The 26,476-nt window shown below is 41.0% G+C and overlaps 1 protein-coding gene across 1 annotated transcript in view; it reads left to right on the top strand.

Moving 5' to 3' along the window:
* igf2r (insulin-like growth factor 2 receptor) overlaps window positions 1–26,120 on the top strand; it is a 223,537-nt gene extending 197,417 nt beyond the window's left edge. The window contains exons 42-48 of the mRNA XM_078556726.1: window positions 1,329–1,446; window positions 2,144–2,290; window positions 2,686–2,870; window positions 14,763–14,949; window positions 16,766–16,924; window positions 20,183–20,252; window positions 24,741–26,120. Of these exons, the coding sequence (XP_078412852.1) occupies window positions 1,329–1,446; window positions 2,144–2,290; window positions 2,686–2,870; window positions 14,763–14,949; window positions 16,766–16,924; window positions 20,183–20,252; window positions 24,741–25,184 (1,310 nt within the window). The 3' untranslated portion in view covers window positions 25,185–26,120. The remainder of the gene's footprint in view (window positions 1–1,328; window positions 1,447–2,143; window positions 2,291–2,685; window positions 2,871–14,762; window positions 14,950–16,765; window positions 16,925–20,182; window positions 20,253–24,740) is intronic.
* Window positions 26,121–26,476: the final 356 nt, after the last annotated feature.

The following is a 26,476-nucleotide window of genomic DNA, read 5'->3' as shown; positions in this document are numbered from 1 at the left end:
AAATATATCTCAAATGGTGGGCAAGAAATGCATTTTTTACTTTGTCATTTATATTCTAAGCAGAAAGAAGGGAGACGTGACGTATACTACATGATTGCAGTTTAGCAAATTAATGTTTTACCTGTTTTCTAGATGTCCTTGCATCACACTAAGCTCAGCCTTCAGTTTAAAAGGTCACATTGGAGGCTATTGTTATGTTCCATTTAAGTGCCTGTTGAAAGTATATTATGTTAAAATTTCATAGTGTCTGCACTGTTTTTTGGAATTGCATATTTTGAGAACATGTCTAAGTAGTGCTATCACTTTCATAAGTATTAAGATGCAGAATAGAGATTGTTGGCCTGTAATTTGAGTTCGAGGGCAGTGTATCTGTGCGGGGATGGGGGTTACCCCAAAGATGCACTAGGGAACCCTGCCCCAGAAGTTCCCAGGTAAGCATTGCATTGCAGTTGCTTGGTAAGTGCAAACTTCCAAAGGGTAATTGCCCTGCACTGCGAACCATCCAAAATTGCGATTTAAATCGTAAACTTCGGATGGTTCTGATTGCTTAACATCAATAGTTACCCAGAAAAAGTTAGTTAAAACCACTTCTGGGTAACGATTTTATAGACCCATACTGATTTTTTTTCATCCGCCCCACCCCCACACTGGGTCCCCCCCAACCCCCAAACCAAGCCCAGCCCTCCCAAACTTCTCACCTCTCTCCACCCCTCCCTCCAACTTTCTTCCCCCCCGCCTCTCAAATTCTACCCACTTAACTTAAAAACCTACCTTCTCCCTGGCTTTAAAGTGGCTGGACGTTTTAAACCGGATTTACAGCAGCCAGTGTTGTAAAAAAAGGAGCGCGGCCTCCTTGCATCTGACTCTGAAGCCCTCGACAAGAAGGCCCCGGGAGCGCACGGCCAGGCCTGAGTCGGTAGGCCAGGCGAGAGAGGATCAAAAGGATTTCGCAGTAAGAAAATAAGAGCGGAGTGGAAATCCAACTCTGCCAACTCAGGAAATTTCAGCCCCATTGTCTGTCTTCTATTAAAAACTCAGTAAGGGCTAATGTGCAGCAGTTCTTGGTTTAATCTATGTTTTAAAAAAAAACAACAGATCATTGATTACTCTGGTTGTCATGTAACCATGTCAGTCAGCTGGGTTCTGTTCAATTCTCCAAACAAGGGTGATATTTGGTGTCAAAGTAATGGGATCTAGGTTTGTTCTGGACAGTACCTAACAGTTTCATGATATAATTGGCAAATATGGGCAAATGAACACCGCTTAATGTGATGCATGCTGTAAAGAGTACTTTACATGCTAATTTATCACAATCATTCTGTTTCCAGACACGCACCTTTTTGTGACTTATTCAAATGGCCATTTTGCATGTAGTACAGGCAAACATGCAAAGACTACAATACAAATGCAATGCTCATCAACAAGTGGAGCCCCAGAGCTGAAAAGGTGAGGAGACCCTTCAATTATATAAAATATTGATAAAAATCTGGTATCCAAATTGGATCTCCATGATTGCGTAGATCACTGATGTGGTCTGAAACATTGGAAGGGCAGACCAAGACAGGAGAAAAGGAAGGGTAGGATATTTGAAATGTAAATTAATCTAGACTGCTCATGTACACCTCATAGAAAATGACGGGCATTGGCTGCCCCCCACCCTGAGAAAAATAGCGGTGCCACCCCTGCTCAGAATGGCGAAGACTTCCCATCAAAATAATATTTCAAATAAATTTTGTGGAAATGCATTTGAATTGTGAAATCCAGCTCAACATAAATTATCTTGTGTTGTACGATCCATACTCCCTAAAGTTAATGCCCATTCAAGGTGAATAAAGCACTTGAGGTTAGATTTAGCACCCCAGAAACTAAGTCCCAAGTATTATTTGTCAGTGGTTATGTCTCTAACTGTGATTTTTGGAAGAAATTTGAAGGGAAAACATTTGGGGTGAGGAACAAAAATTTCTAAATATTTCACTTTGCGCATTTTAAACTTTGAGTCCAAAATTGTCCAATTGTATCAAAATTTATTTTGTATGTTTACATTCTTCTGAATTGGACATTTTGTAACTGCTTGACCTTTGCTTCGAATGGTGTGCATGCAAGTGCCCAGCCAATACAATACTCGAATCTTTCTTCTTTCCAGCTTTGATGAAAAGGAGTGTGAGTTTTTAATCATATGGGAGACTCGTGCAGCTTGTGCCATAAAACCACAAGAGGTTTATGTGGTAGATGCAACCATTAAAAGCCCAACAACTGGCCAGAAAGTCAATTTGTCAGCTATTTATTCTAAGTAAGTGTTGGTGCATTTTGACTTTCATATTTTTAATTCAGCTTGCAATTGTTTGCGCACTTGAATAAAGTTCAGAGTCGTGTTGCTTTAATCAGCTGTTGCCTTGAAGACCTATTTTGTCATGTCTTGTCACAGAGCCTACTCTCAAAATAAGTTAAATCTCTACATCATGAGAGATTTTTTTTTTTAAAAAGTTTTCTATCCAGGTAAGTTTCTAAAAACATTCAAACGTTGGAACAAAACTGAGCTCTGAATATTATGATTAATCTTGATGTGATTGACCTTTTTTACTTGTTTTTAGAGCTCTGTATTTTACAGATTGTTTTTGCTGATCTGGTTTCATACTGAAGGCACTAATTCAACATATTTCTGCAAATTCTTGCTTTGTGTTGCAGGTTGTACAAAGCTTCAGGTGATATTAGATCAAATGGAGACTCATATATCTACGATATCCAGCTTTCTGGGATCACAGATCCAGAACATGCTCAGTGCCAAGGAGCTAATATCTGTCAGGTCAAAACTAGCCAGTCTTACTTCAGACGCATAGGCGTAGCGTCTAAAGCAAAATACTACCTTGAAGGTAAATACTTCATATTCAGTAATTTATTTGTTTTTCTTAATAGTCTGTTTCCTAAAAGATCAGTTTCTGCCATTAACGTTAGAAAGGATCTTGACATCATAAAGCAGGGTTGAAATAAACCTGTAATCTTTCTAGAATATTTTCAATCTGTAAAATATCCAGACTTCAGCACAAAATCTATGCTGACACTTGCGTGCAGGATAGGAGGTGCTATCTTTTCAGTTGCCATGCTAAAACCGAGGCACAGTCGCCGTGCTCACCTAGATGTAAAATATCCAAAGCACTATTTTGCAAAAGAGCAGGGGAATTCTCCCAGGTGTCATGGCCAGCATTTCTCCCTCAACTGACAACACTAAAAGAGATTATCCAGCCTTTATCACATTGCTGTTTGTGGGGCCTTGCTTGCTGTGTGCAAATTGGCCGCTGCATTTCCTACATTACAACAGTGATTATACTTCAGAATTACTTAATTGGCTGCAAACTACTTTGGGGTGCCTGAGCTCATGAATAGAAATAAATATATAATGTATGAATATATATAAAGGCAAGTCCTTTTTTCTGTAACTATTACCATTTAGTTAAAAGCCTCACCTTGCCTTTGGCGTGTTTGTAACCAGTTTAGCGTCAATTTGGGACTAACTGAAAACTCTGCCTATTTTCCAAATATCATTAATTTTTCTGAATACTTCTCTGCAGAAATTGATGGTCTATACATTAATTCATTTCATGCTGCCATTGAGTTTATTTCTCCATTGGTAGTCTCTCCTGGGTAGTGGTTTCACATTTCAAATTGATTGAGATCTTGGGGGAAAAAAATGTTTTTTTACTCGGCCCTTTTAGTAACTTGAGTCCAGATCTTTGGAACTTGTTTCCACCTCAGAAAGAAGATTGCTGCAGGTGGACAAAACAAAAATAGCAACAAACTGATTTGTTTTTACTTTAGAGAGGGAAAAACATGGGGGAAATAGATTCTATTATACGGAGGGATAGAAGGTAAAAATCAAACTGAAGGACACAACAGAAAATTCTTAAGGTGAAGCAGCATAAAGTTGTGGGCTATTCAGAAAAGATTTGATCCTGGGACAGTAGAAAAATAACAATGCGATAGAGAATTGAAAAGTACAATCAGAGAAGCAGAAGATATAGATGATGAAACTAAAAAGGGCACCTAAGGGGCAGAGCAGGATTGAAGGATATTCCACATGGAAAAGGGAATTCTAAAATATGCATGCAGTGGATTCAAGTGGCTTTGTGTAACATGTAGAAATTGACATTGATATTACTGCACAAGTTCATTTTTATTCATTCGTGAGATGTGGGCGTCACTGGCTAGGCCAGTGTTGCCCATCCCTAATTGCCCTTGAGAAGGTTGTAGTGAGCTGCCTCCTTGAATGGCTGCAGTTTATGTGGTGTAGGTAAACGTACAATGCTATTAGGGAGGGATTCCAAGATTTTGATCCTGCGGCAGTGAAGGAACAGTGATATATTTCCAAGTCAGGATGGTGAGTGGCTTGGGGGAGAACTTCCAGGTGCTGGTGTTCCCATGTGTCTGCTGCCCTTGTCCTTCGAGATGGTAGTGGTGATGTGTTTCGAAGGTGCCGTCTAAGGAACCCTGATGAGTTTCTGCAGCTCATCTTGTAGATGCTGCACACTTCTGCCACTGTGCATTGGTGGCGAAAGGAGTGAATGTTTGTGAATGGGGTACCAATCAAGTGGGTTGCTTTGTCCTGGGTGGTGTCCAGCTTGAGTGTTGTGGGAACAGCATTCACCCATTCCATCACATTCCTGACTTGTGCCTTGTAAATTTTGGATAGGCTTTGGGGAGTCACGAAGTGATTTATGCGCTGCAGGATTCCTGGCCCCTGACCTGCTCTTGCAGCCACAGTATTTATATAGCTAGTCCAGTTTGGTTTCTGGTCAATGGTAAGCCTCCCCACAGGATGTTGATAGTTGCGGGGTGGGGGGGGGGTTTAAGTGATGGTAATACCATTGAATGTCTTGGGCCGATGATTGGATTCTCTCTTGTTGGAGAAGATGATCATCGCCTGGCACTTGTGTGCAAATGTTACTTGCAACTTGTCAGCCCAAGCCTGGATGTTGTCCAGGTCTTAGTGCATTTGGACATGGACTGCTTCAGCATCTGAGTCGTTGCGAATGGTGCTGAACATTGCAATCATCAGAGATGATGAAGCAGCTGAAGATGGTTGGGCCTAGGACACTACCCTGAGGAACTCCTGCAGTGATGTCCTGGAATTGAGATGATTGACTTCCAACAACCGCAACCATCTTCCTTTGTGCTAGGTATGACTCCAACCAGTGGAGAGTTTTCCCTTGATTCCCATTGACTCCAGTTTTGCAAGGGCTCCTTGATGCCACACTTAGTCAAGTGCTGTCTTGATGTCAAGGGCAGTCACTCTCACCTCAAGTTCATCTCTTTTGTCCATGTTTGAACGAAGGCTGTAATGAGGTCAGGGTCTGAGTGGTAGCACCATTGATGACCCCTTCCATCACTTTACTGATGATCAAGAATACATGGTTAATTGGGTGATAATTGGCAGTGTTGGATTTGTCCTGCTTTTTGTGTACAGGACATACATGGTCAGTTTTCCACATAGCCGGGTAGATGCCAGTGTTGCTGCTGTACTGGAACAGCTTAGCTAGAGGTGCGACAAGCTCTGGAGCACAAGCCTTCAGTACTATTGCCGGAATATTGTCAGGACGCGTAGCCTTTTCAGTACCCAATGCCTTCAGCTGTTTCTTGATATCAGCTGGAGTGAATTAAATTGGCTGAAGACTGGTATTTGCGGACCTCCGGAGCAGGTTGAGATGGGTCATCAACTCGACATTTTCGGCTGAAGACTTTTGCGAATGTTTTAGCTTTATCTTTTGCACTGATGTGCTGGGTACCTCCATCATTGAAGATAGGGACATTTGTGGAACCGCCGCCTCCAGTGAGTTGTTCAATTGTCCACCAGTGAATTGAATTGGCTGAAGACTGACACCTGTGACGCTGGGAACCTCCAGTGGAGGCTGAGACGGATCATCCACTCAGCACTTCTAGCTGAAGATTGTTGCAAACGCTTCAGCCTTACCTTGTGCACTGATGTGCTGGGCTCCCCATCATTGAGGATGGGGATATTTGTGGAGACAACTCCCACAGTGAGTTGTTTAATTGTCCCCCACCATTGATAACTGGATGCAGCAGGGCTGCAAAGCTTAGATCTGACCTGTTGGTTGTCGAATCGCTTAGCTCTGTCTATCACTTACTGCTTATGCTGTTTGGCACAAAAGTAGTCCTGCATTGTCACTTCACCCAGGTTGACACCTCATTTTTAGGTATGCCTGGTGCTGATCCTGGCATGCCTTCCTGCACTCTTCATTGAACCAGGGTTGACCCCCTGGCTTGATGGCAATGGCAGAGTGGGAGATATGCCGTTCCATGAAGTACAGATTGTGGTCGAGTACAAATTATTACTGCTGCTGATGGCCCATAGCGCCTCATGGATGCCCTTCTTGAGTTGCTAGACCTGTTCGAAATCTATCCCACTTAGCACAGTGGTAGTGCCACACAACACAATTGAGGGTATCCTCAATGTGCAGATGAGACTTGGCCTCCACAAGGACAGTGCAATGGTCACTCCAACCGATACTGTCATGGACAGATGCATCTGCGGCGGGCAGGTTGGTGAGGATGAGGCCAAGTATGTTTTTTCCTCTTGTTGGTTCCCTCACCACAGACCCTGTCCAGTAGCTATCTCATTTAGGACTTGGCCAGCTCGATCCATGGTGGTGCTACCAAGCCAGTCTTGGTGATGGACATTGAAGTCTCCCACCCAGAGTATATTCTGCGCCCTCGCCACCCTCAGTGCTTCCTCCAAGTGGTGTTCAACATGGAGGATTACTGATTCATCAGCTAAGGGAGGGCAGTACGTGATAATCAGGAGGTTTTCGTCTTGCACCCATCAGAACAATTCTCAAGAAAAAAACCAGTGTCAAAGAAAATGACGCAGATTGTATTAGAAGAGAGTGCTGATTGATTGGCATGTGGACTCTGAATGATAGAGGACCGCACCAGCTGACGGTGACTGGCAGTTAACTGCCGAGCATTATTTGAAATTTAAACCAGACAGCTTAACTCTGATCAAGACATTGCCCTAAGAAATGATCCAGCGAATGGCTGTCATTTATTTTGTTTAGCTGAAACCGGTACAATGTGTGTACATGTTCTTTCTGTCTGCAAAGAACAGGGCCCTGTGTTTTAATATATGTAGCTTCTAGTGCACGAAATGCACCACACTGCAAACCTGACTATCTTAAATTGGTTGCCAGCGTAATTCTTAGCATACGAAGGATTATTTAGCAAATGTCCATTTGCAGATTCGTATCTCATGTTGGACACTGTTTTGAGTTTTGCAAGCACGGCTGGTTGGGTACAGTCTGTACCTTGCTTGTTGCAAGCAACTGAAGGGGCATGATGTTTGATATGATCCAACAGTGTTTGGGACGTACGGCCTACATACCTGGCGTCACACTGGCACTGAAAGTCATACACCATATTACCTGTTTGTGTGATAGAAGACTTTTTGGCTTGATGGCAGCATCCTGCTAATGGCGAATACCACTTGTATTGCTACTGCATAGTAACAATGTGAAGCAATTAGCCTCACCTGTTGCTCAAAGCTTTGAGACACCTTGCCCTTCCAGGGTTACCTGAGGTAGACTGGGAACTTTTCAAGACTGAAAGTGATGGCTTTGGGCCTGTTCATGAGTTTGCATGATATACTGCATGAAATGTTCTCATCATGGTAGCCATTATGCCACAGGATGTCTTTGCATCCTATCTCGGCATCAAGTATATGAAAAGAAAAAGATTAGTGAAGACAAATGTAGGTCCCTTACAGCCTGAAGTGGGGGAATTTATAATAGAAAACAAGGAAATGGCAGAGCAATTAAACAATTACTTTAGTTCTACCTTCACGGAGGAAAACATAACTTCCCCGAAATATTAGAGAACCAAGGGTCTAAGGAGGAGGAATTGAAAGAAATTAGTATTACTAAAACAATAGTGCTGGAGAAATTAATGGGACTGAAAGCCGATAAATCCCCAGAGCCTGATAATCTATACCCTCGAGTACTAAAGGAGGTGGCCTTGGAAATAGTGGATGGGTTGGATGTCATCTTCCAAAATTCTGTAGATTCTGGAACAGCCCTGGCAGATTGGAGAGTGGCATATGTAACCCCACTATTTAAAAAAAGGAAGGAGGAAGAAAACGGTGAATTACAGACCGGTTAGCCTAACCTCAGTGGTAGGGAAAATGCTAGAATCTGCTATAACAGTATGATAACAGGGCTCTTAGAAAATATCAGCGGATTAGACAAAAATCAGTATGGATTTATGATAGTGAAATCTTGTTTGACAAACCTACTGGAGTTCTTTGAGGACGTCACTAGCAGAATAGATAAGAGAGAACCAGTGGATGTGGTGTATTTGGATTTTGAGCTTTTGATGAGGTTAGTGTGTAAAATTAAAGCACATTAATTGAGGGTGATATATTGGCATGAATTGAGGATTGGTTAGATAGGAAACATGGTAGGAATATATGGGTCTTTTTCAGAGTGGTAGGCAGTGACTAGTGGGGTACTGCAGAGATCAGTGCTTGGGCCCCAGCTATTCACCAATTTCAATGATTTGGATGAGGGAACCAAATGCAATATTTCCAAGTTTGCTGACGAACATGAAACTTAAGAATGTGAGCAATGAGGAGGATGTTAAGAGGCTTCAAGCGGTTTAGATGAGTTTGAGTGGGAAAATACATGGCAGATGCAGTATAACATGGGTAAGTGTGAAGTTATCCACTTTGATAGAAAACACAGAATGGCGGAGTATTATTTAAATGATGATAGATTGGGAAATGTTGATGTACAAAGGGACCTGGCTGTCCTTGTACATCAATCACTGAAAGCAAGCATGCAGGTGCAGCAAGCAGTTAAGAAGGAAAATGATATGTTGGCCTTCATTGTGAGAGGACTTGAGTACAGGAACAAGGATGTCTTAGTGCAACTGCGCAGGGCCTGGAGTATTGTGTGCAGCTTTGGTCTCATTACCTAAGAAAGGATATGCTTGCCATAGAGGAAGTGCAGCGAAGGTTCACCAGATTGATTCCTGGGATAGCAGGATTGTCGTTTGAGGAGAGATTGAGCCAACTAGGCCTGTATTCACTTGAGTTCAGAAGAACAAAAGATCTCATTGAAACATAAAATTCTGAAAGGGATGGACAGACTGGATGCAAGGATGATGTTTCCTCTGACTGGGGTGGGGTTGGTCAAGAACAAGGGGTCACAGTCTTAGAATACGGGGTAGACCATTTCGGACTGAGATGTGGAGAAACTTCTTCACTCAAAGGGTGGTGAACCTATGGAATTCTCGACCACAAAATTATGGAGGCCAAGTCACTGAATTGATTTCTGGACTCATCATCAAGTGGAATGGGGAGAGCATGGGAGCATGGCACTGAGGTAGAGGATAAACCATGATCATATTGAATGGTGGAGCAGGCTCAAAGGGCCAAATGACCACCACCTGCTCCTATTTTCTATGTTTCAAGCTTGCATGGTGAGTAAATGGCTCAGGCCTTATTTACGATGTTTCTGATAAAGCCAATCTTAGTGCATGGACCTGTAAGAGTTCCAACGCGTGCATTGACCAATGAAGTTAGGCTTGCAGTAGACTGTGGTAGAGAACCCCCTGGCAGATTTCTCACTAGTACGTCAAGGAAAGGGAGTTCGTTTGACTGCCCCATTTCATAGATGAATTTGGGTGAAGGTTGGCACCCATTAAGACATGCAGAGAAATTATTACATGCTGCTATGGGTTTAAATATAGCAAACGTATCATCCACCTATCGGAAATATGTCGGGTCCATCAAAGACACGTTCCTCTTGGAACCCAATAAACATGTTTGTGAGAGCTGGGCCCAGAGGGGATCCCATGGCAACACCATCTATTTGGTTATGCATAGTGTCATTAAAGCTGAACTCAACTGCATGAGCTGCTCAGTGAATACACACAATGGTGATGGGTCTAGATCGTCACAATATAATGCTGCAGCACAAATCTATGGCTTCCTTAAGTGGAACATTGGTGAATAAGCTAGCAGTGTCAAATGAGCACATGGACACAGCACTACTATCGATATGCAAGTCCTGTATGGTCTTCGCAAATGTGAAAAAATACTTCATGTATCTGGAAAACTTGCTCAAAACTAGTTGTAACAATTTGCCCAACCATTTGGCCAATTCATGCTGTGCCGAACCGGCCATAAATAAGATAGGGTGTGGAGACATCACTTTTGTGTGCCTTGGGCAGCCCATACATACGTGGATGCAGCAAGCCATGAGGACAACTCCTGTCATATATATCACATGGCAGCTCATTGCTCTTACACAAGTCCAGCAAGCATTTTTTAAGCTTACTTTCAGACTCCCTTACTCCCAACTATCCCGCCATAAGCCAATGTCCACTGAAGATGCTGAATCCTTTAAAGCACACCTAGCTGATCTAGCACATGCATGTTGCAAGATTGCAAACGACCAGTCTGATTTTCACATGCAATGCGAATGTCTACAGCATTGCGAGGCCTTAAGACCGACCTAGACATATACATCAGTAAACCTGACAAAGGGAAGGGAATAATCATCCTTAACAAATGTGATTATATCAACAAAATGCACACCATTCTTAATGACAGGTTCAAATTTGTATCCATTAGACCTGCCGCTCAACATGACCGGGACACCCTTGCTCAAAAGCAAGCTTAAAAAAAAAATCGCTTGCAAAACGTGTTTGAATAATGAGCTGCCGCATGATATATATGACAGGGTTCGTCCTCACGGCTCGCTACATCTGTGTATGTATGGGCTGCCAAGACACACAAAAAAAAGTGATGTCTCTTTACGCCCTATCTTATGGTTGGGCAAATTATTACAACTAGTTTTGAACAAATTTTCCAGATACACAACGAAAGATTCCTTCATATTTGCAAAGACCATACTGGACTTGCATATCGATCGCAATGCTGTGTCCATGTGCTCATTTGACATTGCTAGCCTATTCACTAATGTTCCACTTAAGGAAGCCATAAATATTTGTGCTGTAGCACTATATTGTGATGACCTAGACCCATGAGTTGGTATTCATTGAGCTTATGAACTGGGCAACTGGCGCAGTTGAGTTCAGCTTTAATGACCACATGTTTGCCCAAATAGATGGTGTTGCCATGAGATCCCCTCTAGGCCCAGCTCTCGCAAACAGCTTTGTTGGGTTCCATGAGAAACATGTCTTCGATGGAATGGCACCCAACTTCCTGCCCCTTGTATATTTCCAATATGTGGATGATACGTTTGCTATATTTAAATCCGCAGCTGCATGTAATAATTTCCTTGCATGTCTTAATGGGCTCCATCTTGCACTCAATCTCACCTTTGAAATTGGGCAGTCAAATTAACTCCCTTTGCTTGACATACTGGTTGAGAAATCTGCCGGGGGTTCTCTGCCATGGTCTACCGCAAGCCTACCTTCACTGGTCAATATACGCGTTGGGATTCTTACAGGTCCACATGATATAAGATTGGCCTTATTGGCAACCTCATAAATAGGGTCCGAGCCATTTGCTCACTGTGCAAGCTGGATGCTGAGATAGGGCGCATCAAAGACATCCTGTGGGATAATGTCTACCCTGATCAGATCATTTCATGCTGTATATCGTGCAAACTCATGAACGGATCCAAAGTCGTCATTCTTGGCCCTGAAAAGTGCCCAGTCTACCTCAGATTACCTTGAGCAAGAGGTGAAGCTATCTATTTCATGCTGTTACTATGCAGTAGCAAAACGAGTGGTATTCACCACTAACAGGATGCTGCCATCAAGCCAAAAAGATGTTCTGTTTGTCACACAAATGAGTAATGTGATGCATGAATTTGTGCCAGTGTGATTCTAGGTATGAAGACTGTATGTCCCAAAGGCTGGCAGATCATATCAAACAGCATGTCCCTGCTGTTTGTAGCGGGCAAGGTATGGACTGTAGCCAACCAGCAGTGCCTGCAAAACTCAAAACAGTGTTGAATATGAGATTGATTCTACGATTGCACAACATTTGGTAAATAATCCTCAGTGTGCTAAGAATTACACTGTCAACCAATTTAAGATTCAGCCGGGCCCGTAGTGTGGTGTGCTAGAAGCTACATATTAATACGCAGGGCCCTGTTCTTTGCAGACAGACAACATGTTTCAGCTAAACAAAATAAGTGACAGCTATTTGCTGGTTCATTCCCCAGGGTAATATCTTGACCAATCAGTCAAGCTGCCTGGTTTGAATTTCAAACAATACTTGGCAGTTAACTGTCAGTCACCATCAACTGGTGCATTCTCCATGGTTTTCTTGCAAATTGTCCTGATCGGTGCAAGACGAAAGGTTTTGACAAAAAATCTTTTCCAGCAATACTCAAGTTCTGTTGTACCAAATGACTAATTATGGGTTACTGCAGCCTCCTGGACCTTTGCTTTCCTTTGGAGTCCAGGAAATATAGAAAATCTCAACGCCAGAAAAGAACACTGATCTCTCTACTCTGTTCTGTTTATAACTCATGTGTTTCCTATGGTACTTGTTTGCTCTGACATCTGAGATCTCAACTACTTGCCCTTGCAATCTTGCTTGGCTGTTCCTTCACTCACTGGATCAAATTCCTGGGTCACCCTTCCAAATCGCACTGTGGGTGTACCTACACCACATCGACTACAGCGGTTCAGAAAGGTAGCTCAGCACCACTTTCTCAAGGGCAGTCAGAAATGGGCAATAAATGCTGGCCTAGCCAGAGACACCCACATCACATGAACAGCAAATTTTTAAAAGACTGTTCCAAAGGCTAACCACCAGCTGTGAGGAAATGCTTTCTTATTCCTGACAGAAACTACTCTTATCAACTTGTCGTCAGAGGCACATTGGAAGGAAGGGCAACTACTTGAGGGTGGCAGTCAAATGTAGAGCTGAAACAAAAACAGAAAATGCTGGAAAAACTCAGGTCTAACAGCATCTGTGGAGAGAAAAAAAAAGCTAACGTTTTGAGTCCATATGACTTCTTCAGAGCTCTTTAAAATGAGGGCAAATGAATTGTAAATAGCCATTCATCATGATAAAAGCCCAGAATCTCAAATGAGCTCCAGAATTGATCTCAATTTAGACAGTCAAAATAGAAACCATGCACGTGCCAGTGAATTCTAAACTAGACTTTTGGGCTTATTTGTCTAAAGCTTGTCAAATTTATAATTTGCTTGAGGTCTGGAAGCTGATGACCAGTACACTCTACAGTTTCCTGTCTTTATATAACTGTCCTGCCCATCACACCACCAGCAATGTTCTTTGACTGCCCCTTGCCCTGCTGCCAGTTTTTCTAGGCAATAACAGTCCTAGTAATTTCCCCTGTGATTACTGGAAAATTACACTCATGGTGCATCATTGTTCTCATCATAATGATCCTCTTTAGTTGTTACCTGCTAGCTCAAGGACTTGTTAATCAGAGATTTTATCCAACTAATTTTCTGCGAGGTCTGTAGCATCAGAACTGCAACATTTTCTAAGGTATAGTTTTTGTACAGTCCATATCATTGACCACATATCTTAAGCATCCTACATCTCACCCAGCTTGACTTTATTGTTGCATCGAAACTCTTTAGAAATCTGTGTTACACTTGGTTTCCTCCTTTTTAACTTCATTACTTTGGGTCATCTAAGGTGTCCCCTGAGTAAATGACTTGACTTCTGTTTCCATGTTTGTTGTTTAGTCATTTTTATTTTGCAAGATCCTCATGGTTAGTGATTCTCAATTACTCTCTTTGCAATTGATTTGAATCCATACTTCTTGACTTGCCTTCCAAGCATATGTTCAGAATGTTTTGATTATCTTAGAAGTTGGGTTCAAAATCAATGGAAAATTGATATGCAACTTAACTCATCCGGGCCATGTGTCTCAATTAATTCAATGGGCTGGATTTTGTCAGGGATGGGGGCCAGGTGCAGTTGCGTGGGGGATGGTTGACAACAAATTTGTTGACCTTAACTATCAGTGCCCCTCTGAAACTGATTGTAATTTAGGATGTCAGGCATGTGCAGATTAGTACAAAAATCCTGAAAGTATGCTGTCTGTCACTTAGTACTCTGATATAAGCTGCAGTATGGCTCCTCTCAGAGGCAGGAATTGCAGAAATTAGTGTGAATTTCAACCGTCCCATCCCCGCATTGCCATTTCAAATCATTTAAAAAGTTACAACTTGGCCAATCAGGTGTAACTGTGTTTTTAACACCAATATGATTAATAAAATTTCATGAACAGAATGCCCAATAAAGAACGATCAGTTGCATTACAGCACCAACTACTGCACACCACTGAAGGTAAAACTCCACTGTGGCAAAGTAAACCCTGTGCTTGCTTCATCAATGCTTGCAAAATTCGGCCCAATGTATTGATAAGATTGGTGATGTAATGCACCTTCATCCTATTGCACTTCTGGCCTTTGTCTATTTCATTGTCCTAATGCAACATCTTTGCAGTGAAAAATCTATTGAATATCATGTTTTCCAATCAGTTCCAGCTCTTCCCAGGTATTTGACAGGGTGAAGCACAAGATTGACAAACACCTCCAGCTTGAAGCTTGCTCTTAATCATTCCTATACCCTTCCTGTTCTGAATCCAAATTGTTCTCACTTAAATCCTCATGCTAACATCTACCTTTGTAGCATGATTGTTAACAGAATTCCCAATGCAGATGATTGTGTATAATATGGAGACCATATTTATCTTGTGGTATGATTTTAATGTTTGTGTTCATTTTGTTTCCAGATGATGACCTGGATGTAGTTTTCTCTTCAAACTCTCTGTGCGGCCGTGATAAATCCAAGAATGTTTCCTCCACCGTTTTACTACACTGCAGTGAATCAGCAGGGGAAGGGAAACCAGACTTCCTTCATGAGACTTCAGACTGTCAGTACCTGTTTACCTGGTACACATCAACAGTCTGTGCACTTACGTGAGTTTCTCCAGCTATTTATAGATTTGAGCTGTAAAAGACTGATTTTCAATATTTCTCCTTTTGCATTTTTATATAGTTGCTGAATTTTTAATTGTGCTGGGCAAACAGCCAACTTCATATATTGAGAATGTTGTGTAAGCTCTCAAAAGTTTGAAGCCTCTTCTCACTCAGCATGTATTCACTGGAGTGTTTTTGTAAATAACATACAATTATTACCCTAAGATCAAATTCAAATCTCTGAGCTTCAAGAGTATGATTCACATTGGGCCCGATGTCAATTGTATTATTTAAAACATTCGATATAATTGGGAAGATAATTAAAAGAAAATGTCTACAGGACAAAATTCTGGCTGATCTGTAGAATAACCAAGGTGGGAAGATGAAAGGCATTAACAATTCAGGTGTCTAGATCATGTGGTGAAAATGGAAGATTCCTGCTTGTAAAAAATATCCTTTGTGCAAACTAACATTTCCAAATTTAACAACTCAAAGTAAAACTTTGACCCTTGGAATGGCTGAAGGCTTTAAGATTATCTGTGATATACTATCTGAGAGAAGAAACATAGTACAGCTCTTGCACAAGTGATGAAATGGATGGGTAGAGTCCATCGTGGGAGAAATGGAGATAATGGCCTTCCATATTCCATGCTTTGGCCCTAAGCAAAGCTAAATCTGTACAATGAAAGCATCATAACCACATTGTCCGATTTGATGTTGTGTTGAACCACAAAGGTATGATACCACAATGTCTTCATGGTAAGTAATGGAATAATACAAGCGTAAAACAGAAAGCAAAAGTGTAAGAACGAAAAGTTTTGCTTTCCAGAGGAAATTGTCAACTTGTTTATGATCTTCCACAGTCAACACCCTAAATGTGGTTGTGTGTGGAGTACTCTCACTTGAGGCAGAAGCTGTGGGCTCATTTCGTACTCCAGAGACTTCACCTCGTATATCTAGGCTGGCATTCTAGTGCAGTGCTGAGGGAGTGAGTGCTCTATTTTAAAGGTGCCATCTTTTAGATGAGATATTAAAGCATGCTAAAGTGAACTCAGAATATCTTTTGCCACTACTTGAAACTAGCAGGGCAGTTCTCCCTGGAGACTTGGCCAATTTCTCCCTCAACTAACATCATAAAGACGGTTAACAAAAACAGAATTACCTGGAAAAACTCAGCAGGTCTGGCAGCATCGGCGGAGAAGAAATCAGTTAACGTTTCGAGCCTTCATGGCCCTTCGGCAGAACTGAAGCCATGAAGGCTCGAAACATTAACTGATTTCTTCTCCACCGATGCTGCCAGACCTGCTGAGTTTTTCCAGGTAATTCTGTTTTTGTTTTGGATTTCCATCATCCGCAGTAGCTTTTAGCTTTTTGTTTTTATCATAAAGACGGTTATCCGGTCAGTTGCCTATTGCTGTTTGTGGAAGCTTGCTATGTACAAATTGGCTGCTGCATTTCCTATATTCGAACAGCGAGTACTGTTGAAAAATACTTTACTGAATGTAAAATGCTGGGGGCGTTTTAAGACCATGGAAGGTGCTTTATAAATGCAGGTGTGTTGTTTTAGCATTTTAGAACCTACTGCTGATGTACTCCAGCGTTGAAAAGGCTGAATCACATGCCAAAGTACTTGCACCCACATAAAGAAGATTAGCTTTGCAGTTTGCAAGAGTATTTTTTTATAAAAAGAACTTTATATTGCAGAAATAGGGAGAGTGCAGATAAGGAGCTCTAACAATCAACAGATGCGCTTTTAAAAAAAAAAGTCCTGCTGTGCAACTGTGAACTGTCTAACTACTTTTTCATGTTTATATAGGTCTGTCAATCCTGTGATTCCAGATGGTAAGCCACAGAGTGGAGACAATGCCATGGGTTTGTCTGGAAGAAGCAGAGCTGTGGGGGCAGTGCTTAGTGTGTTATTGGTGGTCCTGACTGCCTGTTTACTCATTTTGTTACTTTACAAGCAGGAACGAAGGTATGAATAAAATAGTGATGGTGTTGCTGGATTTTATTCAGAATTTTGTTTTAAATGGAACACTGCACATTCTCTCCCCTACTAGCCTGATGCACTTTAAGTTATAAATCGATTAGAAGGGAGAGAAAATAGTTTTCCTCATTAGTGCCAGCCAGGACAATGTAATCTGGAGCACCAGCTCTCAATCTCTCGTGATGTTAACCCTTCAAGAAAAATAAGATGAGGGAGGGAGAAATGGCAAATTTCTGGAGGACTGGGGAAATTCCTGTCTGATTAAGTTGCATGATTATCCATGACTCATAATTTGACTAGACGATTTTATCAAATCCCCCACCCTGGCACCCTTCCCTTGCAAACTTGCAAATAATCTTGCCGTAGACTAGGATATCCATGCATGCCATGGAGTATGACAACACTCAGAAGAAATACTTTCTGGTATCCAACTTGATTCTCCGCTTTTGTATCTTATCAGCAAGGTCTCTCGCCTGACCACAGCTATTCATTTGAATATTTATTCAAATCGACTATACTCAACCCTCTTATAACTAAAACCTCAATCATTCTTTCTCTGAAGTGACCAACCCCAACTCTTAGCGTATCTTGTACACAAGATATGTTTAGGTAATTAACGTTCTCTGCACCTCTTGAAATTGAATGCTCAGCAGATATGGGCATGAAAACTGGGGCAAATATTTCAAGTGGAGTCTTGCATAACAATTTTGTTTTGTACTTTTTTACACAATTGAGGCTATTAGGCCCCTACTTGATTCTTTGATCGCTTTTATATTGTCTAGGAAGCATTAATTACTGACCTTTGACTAAATCAAAGTCCCTTTCCTCTTTTACTTTTAATGGATGCCTATCTAGTCTAACCTTATGTGCATAATATGGCATTTCTCTACATTTAAGTGGTAGCTGCTGTTTATAAACCCATTCACTTATCTAAATCTGCTTACAATCTACTGATCTCCTTACTGCTAACCCTTTCACATTTCTGTATCTTCCAAATTTAATACCCTCCAAGATTTAATAAAAAGTATACAGTAAAGGACACAGCAGCCCCGATGTGAGCCCTCATTAATAACTATACTCTTAACCTCATAAATTGGAATGTATTCCCTGTCAATAATGAAGCTAAGTTATTCCCTTGACCCAGTCTAATTCCTTTTTAAAATGTGACTAACATTTGAGCCATCACAGTTTGGAAAATCGAGCAGTAGCTCAGATGGGAATTTCCCATTTCTTCAATAAGTTGAATTGAATCTTGCAATGCTATTCCTTAAGTCCATTTACATTAAGCTAATACCACCTCAATGTCACTTCTGTTTTACTGATTTACCTAAGCGCGCACAAACTGGGATCACCCCACTGCCTTCACAAATCGAAACATGCCAAATACCTGTTTAGTACTTGTTTATAACCTATTCCAATGTTTTAAAAGGGTCAGTCTGATTCTTTGTTTCCATTGATTAACTTTGCTACTTTTCCTTCTCCATTTTTCCAATGTCTGCTGTTACTCTGTCTAGCTCTTCTAGCTGATTTACATGTTTTCTCTTTGCTGACAGTTTGACTTGTGCATTTTGTATTTTAAGATTTGAATTGAACCATTTCTGCCTGCCTTGTTTTTAGGAAACTTAATAGGAAATAAATAACATAGAAGTAATGTATTTGGTTACTTTAACGGTTTTGGGTATTGAGACATGACTATAAGATTCTGTAAGAATAATCAGCATGCAGTCTGGACAACTGCTAGCTAGTGAAGATTATGGAGCCATAATGGCTAGTTTTGGATGACTGTCAAGTGATTTTTTAAATATGTTGGTGTGTTCTGCACTTGTCACCAAATGCACATTTAATGTGAAAAGTTATAACCAGAAATGAATCCAGATTAAGGGGAGCATTAAAATGAAATGTTACAGCTGTTAGAACATGAAGTGCTTTGCCACAGACAAAAATTGAAATGGAAACTATTATAAAAGGTTACCAAAAAAACGATAGGGTGTAGGATTTTACCATATTTCTTAGAGTTTCCACTTCATTTTTACTGTCAATAAAGTGCAAAGTAGAGGGTGAATACTTAAACATCAGGGTTAGTCTGTACCTACCTGGACTTAGTTGTAGACTTAAGTGGCACTAGTTCAAGCTTAGAAGGAGATTTGTTCTGTCGTGCAAGAAAATCTGAAGAAAATTTCTTATCACTTGCACATAGTTGCCTCAAGTCCCCATGAGGATCTTTCCTTGGTTCTCTCCTATTTCTCATCTACATGCTATCACTTAGCAACATCGTCCGCCCATACAACTAACGGTGCCAGGGCAACCTCTCTTGACCCCCCCACCCCCAACCATTGTCTGATTTGCCAGGCTGCTCATCCGAAATCCATTATTGAAAGAGCAGAAATTTTCTCCAAATTTAATATTCACTGCCACCAACTCCGTTCCCTAGCCACTGACTTTATCTCCTTGGCGGCTTCTAAAATTGAAGCAGATTGTTTGAAACTGCTGTGTCCTATTTGACCGAGGTAAGCCTCCATACCCATATTCTCTTTCCATCACCAAGACCACCTATTTCCACTTTGTAACACTGCCCATCTCCACCCCGCCTCAGCTCGCCCATTGTTGAAATCTCATCCATGCCTTTACCTGCAGACTCAACTATTTTGATGCTGTTCTGACTGGCCTCCCATTTTGATAATCTTGAGCTCATCCAAAACTTGCCTCCCTGTGTCCTAACTTGCACCAAGCCCTTTCACCTATCACCCCTGTGCTTGCTGATCTGCATTGGTTCCTGGTCCAGCAGTTCCCTCGATTTTTAAATTCCTCCATTGCTTTGCCTCTTCCTATCTCTGTATCCTCCTTAAGCCTTACAACCCTCATATCTCTACTGTCTTCCATTTCTGGCCTCTTGCACATCCCTGATCATCATCATGCCATCATTGGTGGCTATGCCTTCTGTTGCCTAATCCCTAACCTCGGAATTTCCTCCCTGTGCTTCTCTGCCACTCCAGATAATCCTTAAAACCTTCCTCTTTGACCATGCCTGGCCAAATATCTCATATTATGTATGATGTCGAATTTTCTTTGGTAACACTCCTTTGATACACCTTGGTATTTTTTGTTAAAGGTGCTGTAAAATGCAAACTGTAATAATTCTGAAGCTACGTTCTTATAGTTATAGTAAAGATCTAATGTGAATGTAACACATTGTTTTTCCCCCTTCAACTTATGATTCATTTTTTTGAATTCTGTTCATTTTTCCAGGGAAATTATTCTACAGAAAGTGACAGGTTGTTGCAGGAGAGGAACTGGAGTTGCATACAAATACACAAAGGTAAAACTTTATAAGAAATAGTGTGTTTGAGGTAAATACAGAATACAGCCTTAGCTATGACATCGAAAGGGATTATTTAAAGGGATATATTTAAAATATATTGAGGTACCAATTAGTAAGTGGAAGTGCAAAGCCATCGAGTAACTGGGTGGGAGGAAAAAAGCTACAATAAGTTGTTTTGAAAGTGAGAAGCTAGTTTACCTCTAGTAGACTGTGACAGAATTTGGCTCGTCTATCCCAGATATTCTAAATGGTTCCACAGGTAATAGATTCATTTTGAAGTTTGTTACTGTTATACAGGCCAGCGAAGCAGCCAATTTATGCAATGCCAGGCCCAACAGGAAAAAGAAATCGACTGATTTAGTTTGGATTTATTGGTTGAGAGAGAGAAATGATTGGGGCATTGCTGTTCAAAAAGTGCCACTGCTCACCTTTACTGCTCACTGAAACAAATAGATATTAGTGTAGAGACTCATGCCTTATCCAAAAGGTGGTACTTCTGACATTGCCGCATTCCTTCAGTACTGCACTAAAGTGGCCTAGATTGCATGTTCAAGTTTCTGAAGTGTGGCTTGGATTCATGATGTACTGTCCCCTGCTCCTGATCTCCCCCTGCCAGCCTCGATCCAGCTCCTGATTGGCCCCACCATTTATATGATCTCGGTTGCTATAGTACCCAAATACTAAATTTGACTTTTTTTTTGTTCAGCTGGCCTAGTATTGTAGATTCAGGCCCAATATATTTTAGTGTTTAACCCCCCTTATTTTCTAAGCATAAACTATTATATTGCTGAAAAAAGACATCTTGTCCAAGCTTTTCATCATGCACTCATCAGGACGATTCACAAGAACACCACATGTAGAGGGGACAACAACTTATATTGCATGAGAAGACAGTGCTGATCGGTTGGCAAAAGAATCAATCAGCACAGTCTTCTCATGCAGTATAAATTGTTGCTCCCTTTACACTTGGTATTCTTGCGAATTTCCTGATGAGTGCAAGACAAAAAGCTTTGACAACATGTCTTTTCTTCAGCAATACTCAAGTTCTGTGCCATCCAAGGACTATTCATAAACTCATTGTTACCTTTTGACTTCATTGCCTTTTGTGTCAGCCTTGGTTATGATGGCAGATTTACCTAAGTCGGTGCATCATGAATTCAAGCTTCACTTTAGAAACTAGAAAAAAGAGAGGTTCAGGGAAAAGAGGTAAGCTGTTGAAACAGGATATGAATAAACTTCATGTAAACCAGGTTGGCACCGGTATTCTCATGGGGCAGATCGATATGGTAATGAGGCGGGGGTAGAAAATCAAAATAAACCAAAAAGAAATTAAATTACTAAGAGAAACATGGAATAATGTAATTAATCTGTCATAGTGCATATATTGAATCTTGGTAACATTTAAGGAAGGATGACTGAACTCAAGGTTGTTGTGTCAGTAAGAAACTATAATAAAGAAATCTTAGGAACATGATTAATGCCAAAAGATGGAGATAAATATAACATACAATAAATGGTTTGGAGTGTGGGAGGGATGGGAAAGGAGGTGCAGTAGCTGTATGGTAAAGTCACCTATGAGACAAAGGAAATCGCCCAATTGGTGCAGGCTAAACTTTCCAACTGCAGTCTGTCTGGGGATATACACTGATAAGGGAGCCAAGAGAGTTCTAAGTTCAAATTGAAAAGCAGAACACTGCAAATCTGAAATAAAAATGAAATACTCATTAGTTCAGACAGTGTCTGTGGAGAGAGAAACAGAGCTAACATTTTAGGTCAATGACATTTCATCAGAACTGAGAAAAGTTAGAGATGAGATAGGATTTAAGAAATGGGTGGATGAGACAAGGACAAAGAAAGGTCTATGATAGGGTGAAAGATGGGGGAGAATGAATGAAGAAGAGTTGCTCCTAAAGGGTCATGGTGATGGGGCAAGAAAAACAGAAGTTGTGCCTAGAGCTGGTGTGGTGCTGCCTGAAATCAAAAATAAGAGGAAAACCAAATCAAACTCCAATTAGCAAGATGTGACCAGTGGTGCCCTGCAAGGATCTGTGTTTGGGCATCAACTATTCACCATATTTATTAATGTCGAATATATGGCTTTCTATCCCATCATCTAAATTTACAAGGCTACGCAGTATTGCAAACAGTGGAGGTGGAAGCATAACGTTACAAAGAGACATTGATAGATTAAGTCAATAGGCAAAATGATGGCAAATGCATTTCAATGTAGGCAAATGTCAGGCCATCCATTGTGGACCTAAAAAGGGTAGAACAAGATGCTTTTTAAATTGTGAAAAGTTAGAAATAGGGATCCAAAGAGTCTTGGGGGTCCAGTACAAAGGTCATTAGAATGTCATGAAAATATTCTGAATGGCTAATGGAATGCAGGCATGTACAGAAAGAGATAGAAGTCATCTGTCAGATATACAAAGCAAGGTTAGACCACATCTGGAATGCTATGTGCCATTTGGCTACTACACCTTGGGAAGGATATATTGGCTGTGGAGGGAGTCAGCATAGATTTACCAGAATGATACCTGGACTCCAAGGGTTAAGCTTGAGGAACAGTTAAACAAACTTGGGCTGTATTTCCTGGAACTTAGGCAGTTGAGGAATAATTTGGCCACAGTTTAAGATATTAAGGGAACAGATAGAAAGAAACATTTTCTGTTGGTCAGACCAGTCTCGGAGTAGGGGAGCATAGTGTATAAATTAGAGCTAAATCTTTCAGGAGTGAAATTAGGAAACACTTCCACACACACAGCAGTAATAGTTTGCAACTCCTCTGCAATGGCAATTGAGGCTAGATCAATTATTAAATTTAAAACTGAGACTGTTAGATATTTGTTGACCCAAGGTATTAAAGACATATTGGACTAGGTCATTGATCAGCCATGATGGCATTGAAAGATGGAACAGGCTTGAAGGGCTAAATGATGGTTCCCTATTCCAATGTTCTCCTCAACAATACCTTATTTCAAGCTAAGCCACAACTGTTGGGCAAGCAGATATAGATACCAACTGATAAAGGCAAGTTCAAGACCAGTCTTAGGCAACATTTCTTGATATGGTGATCTATATTTGGAATGGTCTTCTAGTGGAATCAAATACTGAAGCCATTTAAGAGCGTAAATGTGCTGTAATTTTGGGGTGTTGGTGGGGTGGGAGGCTGGGTACCCTTATGTACTTACTGGGCATTGACCTGCTTGGTGCACTGCCTATGATTACACACCAGCTGCATATTGAGAGAGTGGAATCTTTCTTGGTTTCGGTACATGGCAGCATTGATATGTGGAGCACACAAAGCAATGTGCATCCAGTCAGTGGCAGTCTGCCCAATGGGGAAGCCTGCCATCTGAGAAAACAATTGATTAATCCACCTGCTTGTCTCAGGCAAGAAAGAATGAAATGTTAGCTGCCTTTGAATAGAGAGCCTCAATGGCCCCTCTAGTGCAACAGTGGATGGCAAATTGAGTTGTTGCTAACGCCCCCAACACCAGCCTGGAAGGAGCCAGGCGCGCACACGTTCATCACCATGGTCACTTTCATAGCGACTGGCAATGTGGCCCTCGCCTTGCTCTTCAGTTAGAGTTGTGGCTGCAGCAGATGACAGATTTCAGTGAGGGCTTCCATATGAAGTGCAGATATCTGAGGCTTTTCTCTCCGCAAGGTTCAGGTGGGGAAATGGTTCTCTGAACACCCTGGGCAGTTATGCCCCTCCTGACAGCTTTTCTCTTTCTTCCACCCTCCCACCCCTGGCCACCCAGCCTCATCCCCTACCCTTCTAGCACTGTTCTGTGTAGCCTCTACTCATTCTCCCAGTCATGCTTAATTCCTGAAGGAAGGCCTACTAGTACACTAATGTCTGGGGTCTGGGAGCAACTGGTTTGTGCAGAAACCACAGAAGTCTGCAAAAACCTTCTATAGACCTTTGAAACGTGAAATGACTATAATGAGCTTAAACCATAGCAACAACCTAAAGTAATCAGCCTTCAATTAACATGTAGGCAGTTGATGACCTCTTTAACTAGTGCTGGTGGGGGATTCTTGGCTCAGTTCATAGCACCCTCGCCTTTGAATCAGAGGGTTGTGGGTTCATGTCCCACTCCCGGAAACCAAGAACTGTGATTGTACTCGAAAGAGTTGCAATCTGTGACTGTTGATAACTCGAAAGAGTTTGCAGCTAAATGTGTATTCATCTGGACTATTGAGCTACAAAATGGCAGCGCTCGCATCAAATCAGTATTGCATACTGTGTGAACAATTAGTAGAATCCATTCACTTGTTCCCACTGGCTGGATATCTGTCCTTTGCCATTTGACCATGGGTGTCCAGCAGCTCAATGACCTTTAAAATGAGACTAGTTGAGGCTGTTGTTTTTGTGTACACACAGTAAGGCAGGACTGGAACAGTGCAACAAAATACACTGGCTAATATCTCAGTAAAATAAGGAAAGAGAAGTAATTTTATTTTTTTTTCTCTCAGATTAATGGGGAAGAGGAAGGTGATGAAAATGAGACTGAATGGTTGATGGAAGAAATCACACCGTCTGAGAGTGGACTGAAACCAGCAAAAGAGTGCCAGCAAAATGGCTTGAACCATGTTGTCACACAAGCTGTAAATGCTGATGTTTTTGGTTCATTCCCATTGGATGATCAGGACAGTGAAGATGAAGTTTTGACCATGCCACAAGTGAAAGTCAACTCAACTAGAACAGGAGAGCCCAAGACCATGGGCAAACCAAAGCAGTGGCATCCAGAGAACGAGCACTTTCATGATGAGAGTGATGAAGATTTGCTTGGTTTACATAATGAAAGGAAGGAGAAAAAGTCTAAATTAAAACCTCAACTGAAGCAAAACAGGCCAACAAATAACGCCACAAATGTAACATTTCATGATGACAGTGATGAGGACATGCTGAAGGTTTAACCATTGTGCCTATCTATCGACAGCCTGATGGGACACCCAGCCCAGCAGACCTGGATGGGAGGAGCCTGCCTGTCATTTACTCTGCTGAATGTTTAAATAACCCTGCTGATTTTTGCAAATTAAACGCAAGAAGGGAACTGCATAAACACTCCTGATTGTTTACAATGACATGTAAAGAGACAAATCTTTGCTGATTGCCTAGCAATTGCCTAAAGGGTATTTATATATTAAATAATAAAGCTTGTGCACATGGCCATTTCTTTGGGGCAATAATTATTGCATCCATGTATTGCAAAGAGCTCTGTGATGCTTTCTTTAACTTTGACCTGACACTTTTGAAAACATGAAGGAGAACAGAGCAAAAGAATATCTGTTACTTTGCAGCTCAGTATCTTTTGATTAGCTTCCATGAAGCACTGCCCTTTTGCATTCATATTTATTGGAAGTTAAAAAGAAGTGGCAATGGTTAGTGAATACTGGTACTTTCTTCATCCTCCCAACCAGGAAAAGGTACTACAGGTGATGTAGGGAAATGCAGAGGGTTTGGATATAACCATTTGGAAAATGATTTCTGACCCATATGCAGAAAGGAAACATTTGACAAAAGACTGTATAATATTGTGAAAACTGTGCTACATGCAGGTATAAAAGTTGATAGGATATGTTAAAGATGTATCAGCTCTAGTCCTTTTGCACACCCCTCCTATGAAGTATATTCTACAATAGTATTGTCCATATTTGGTTGGTACCAAAGTGCAGCAACGTGTTGGGCAGGTGTTCTTTTTTGTATCTATTTCTGGTTTGGGTTCAAAGATTTTTTTAATTATTTTCAAATCAAAGGTATGTGATTTTTCTTTCTACAAAAGGTTTGATAATTTTGTTGTAATATGAAGCACAACACCCATTTCAATAAAAGATGAAAATATTCCCATTCTAGTTATGCTCCATGTAACATTTTGTCTTGTCATTTCATCACATTAAATGCTCCATCCTTTCAAGCCCTAAGAAAATGTTAATCTAAAATTTAGAGCAAAAATCAAATTGCAGCATTTGAAACCTAAATTTATGCATTTGCTTTCTTTAATAAAATAGTTGTAGGCACATTCAGTTTTGCATACCCTGACTTAATTTAATTCAGTTTTTGGTCATATTTTGAAGGGAGGGAAAAACCCAGCAACACTTGATAAGCAGTATAGATGTAGCGTTCAGATAGTAGCATGTTATGCATTTGTTCGTGTTAGTAATATGATCCAGACTTTGGGAAGTGCAGCAAAAGAGTTTTGAATGCATCC

This window comes from Cetorhinus maximus, chromosome 14, assembly GCF_964194155.1.
Source record: "Cetorhinus maximus chromosome 14, sCetMax3.hap1.1, whole genome shotgun sequence".
NCBI classification, from domain to species: Eukaryota; Metazoa; Chordata; class Chondrichthyes; order Lamniformes; family Cetorhinidae; genus Cetorhinus; species Cetorhinus maximus.
Note: the sequence above shows the minus strand (reverse complement) of the source record. Positions and strands in the feature narration are given on the sequence as shown.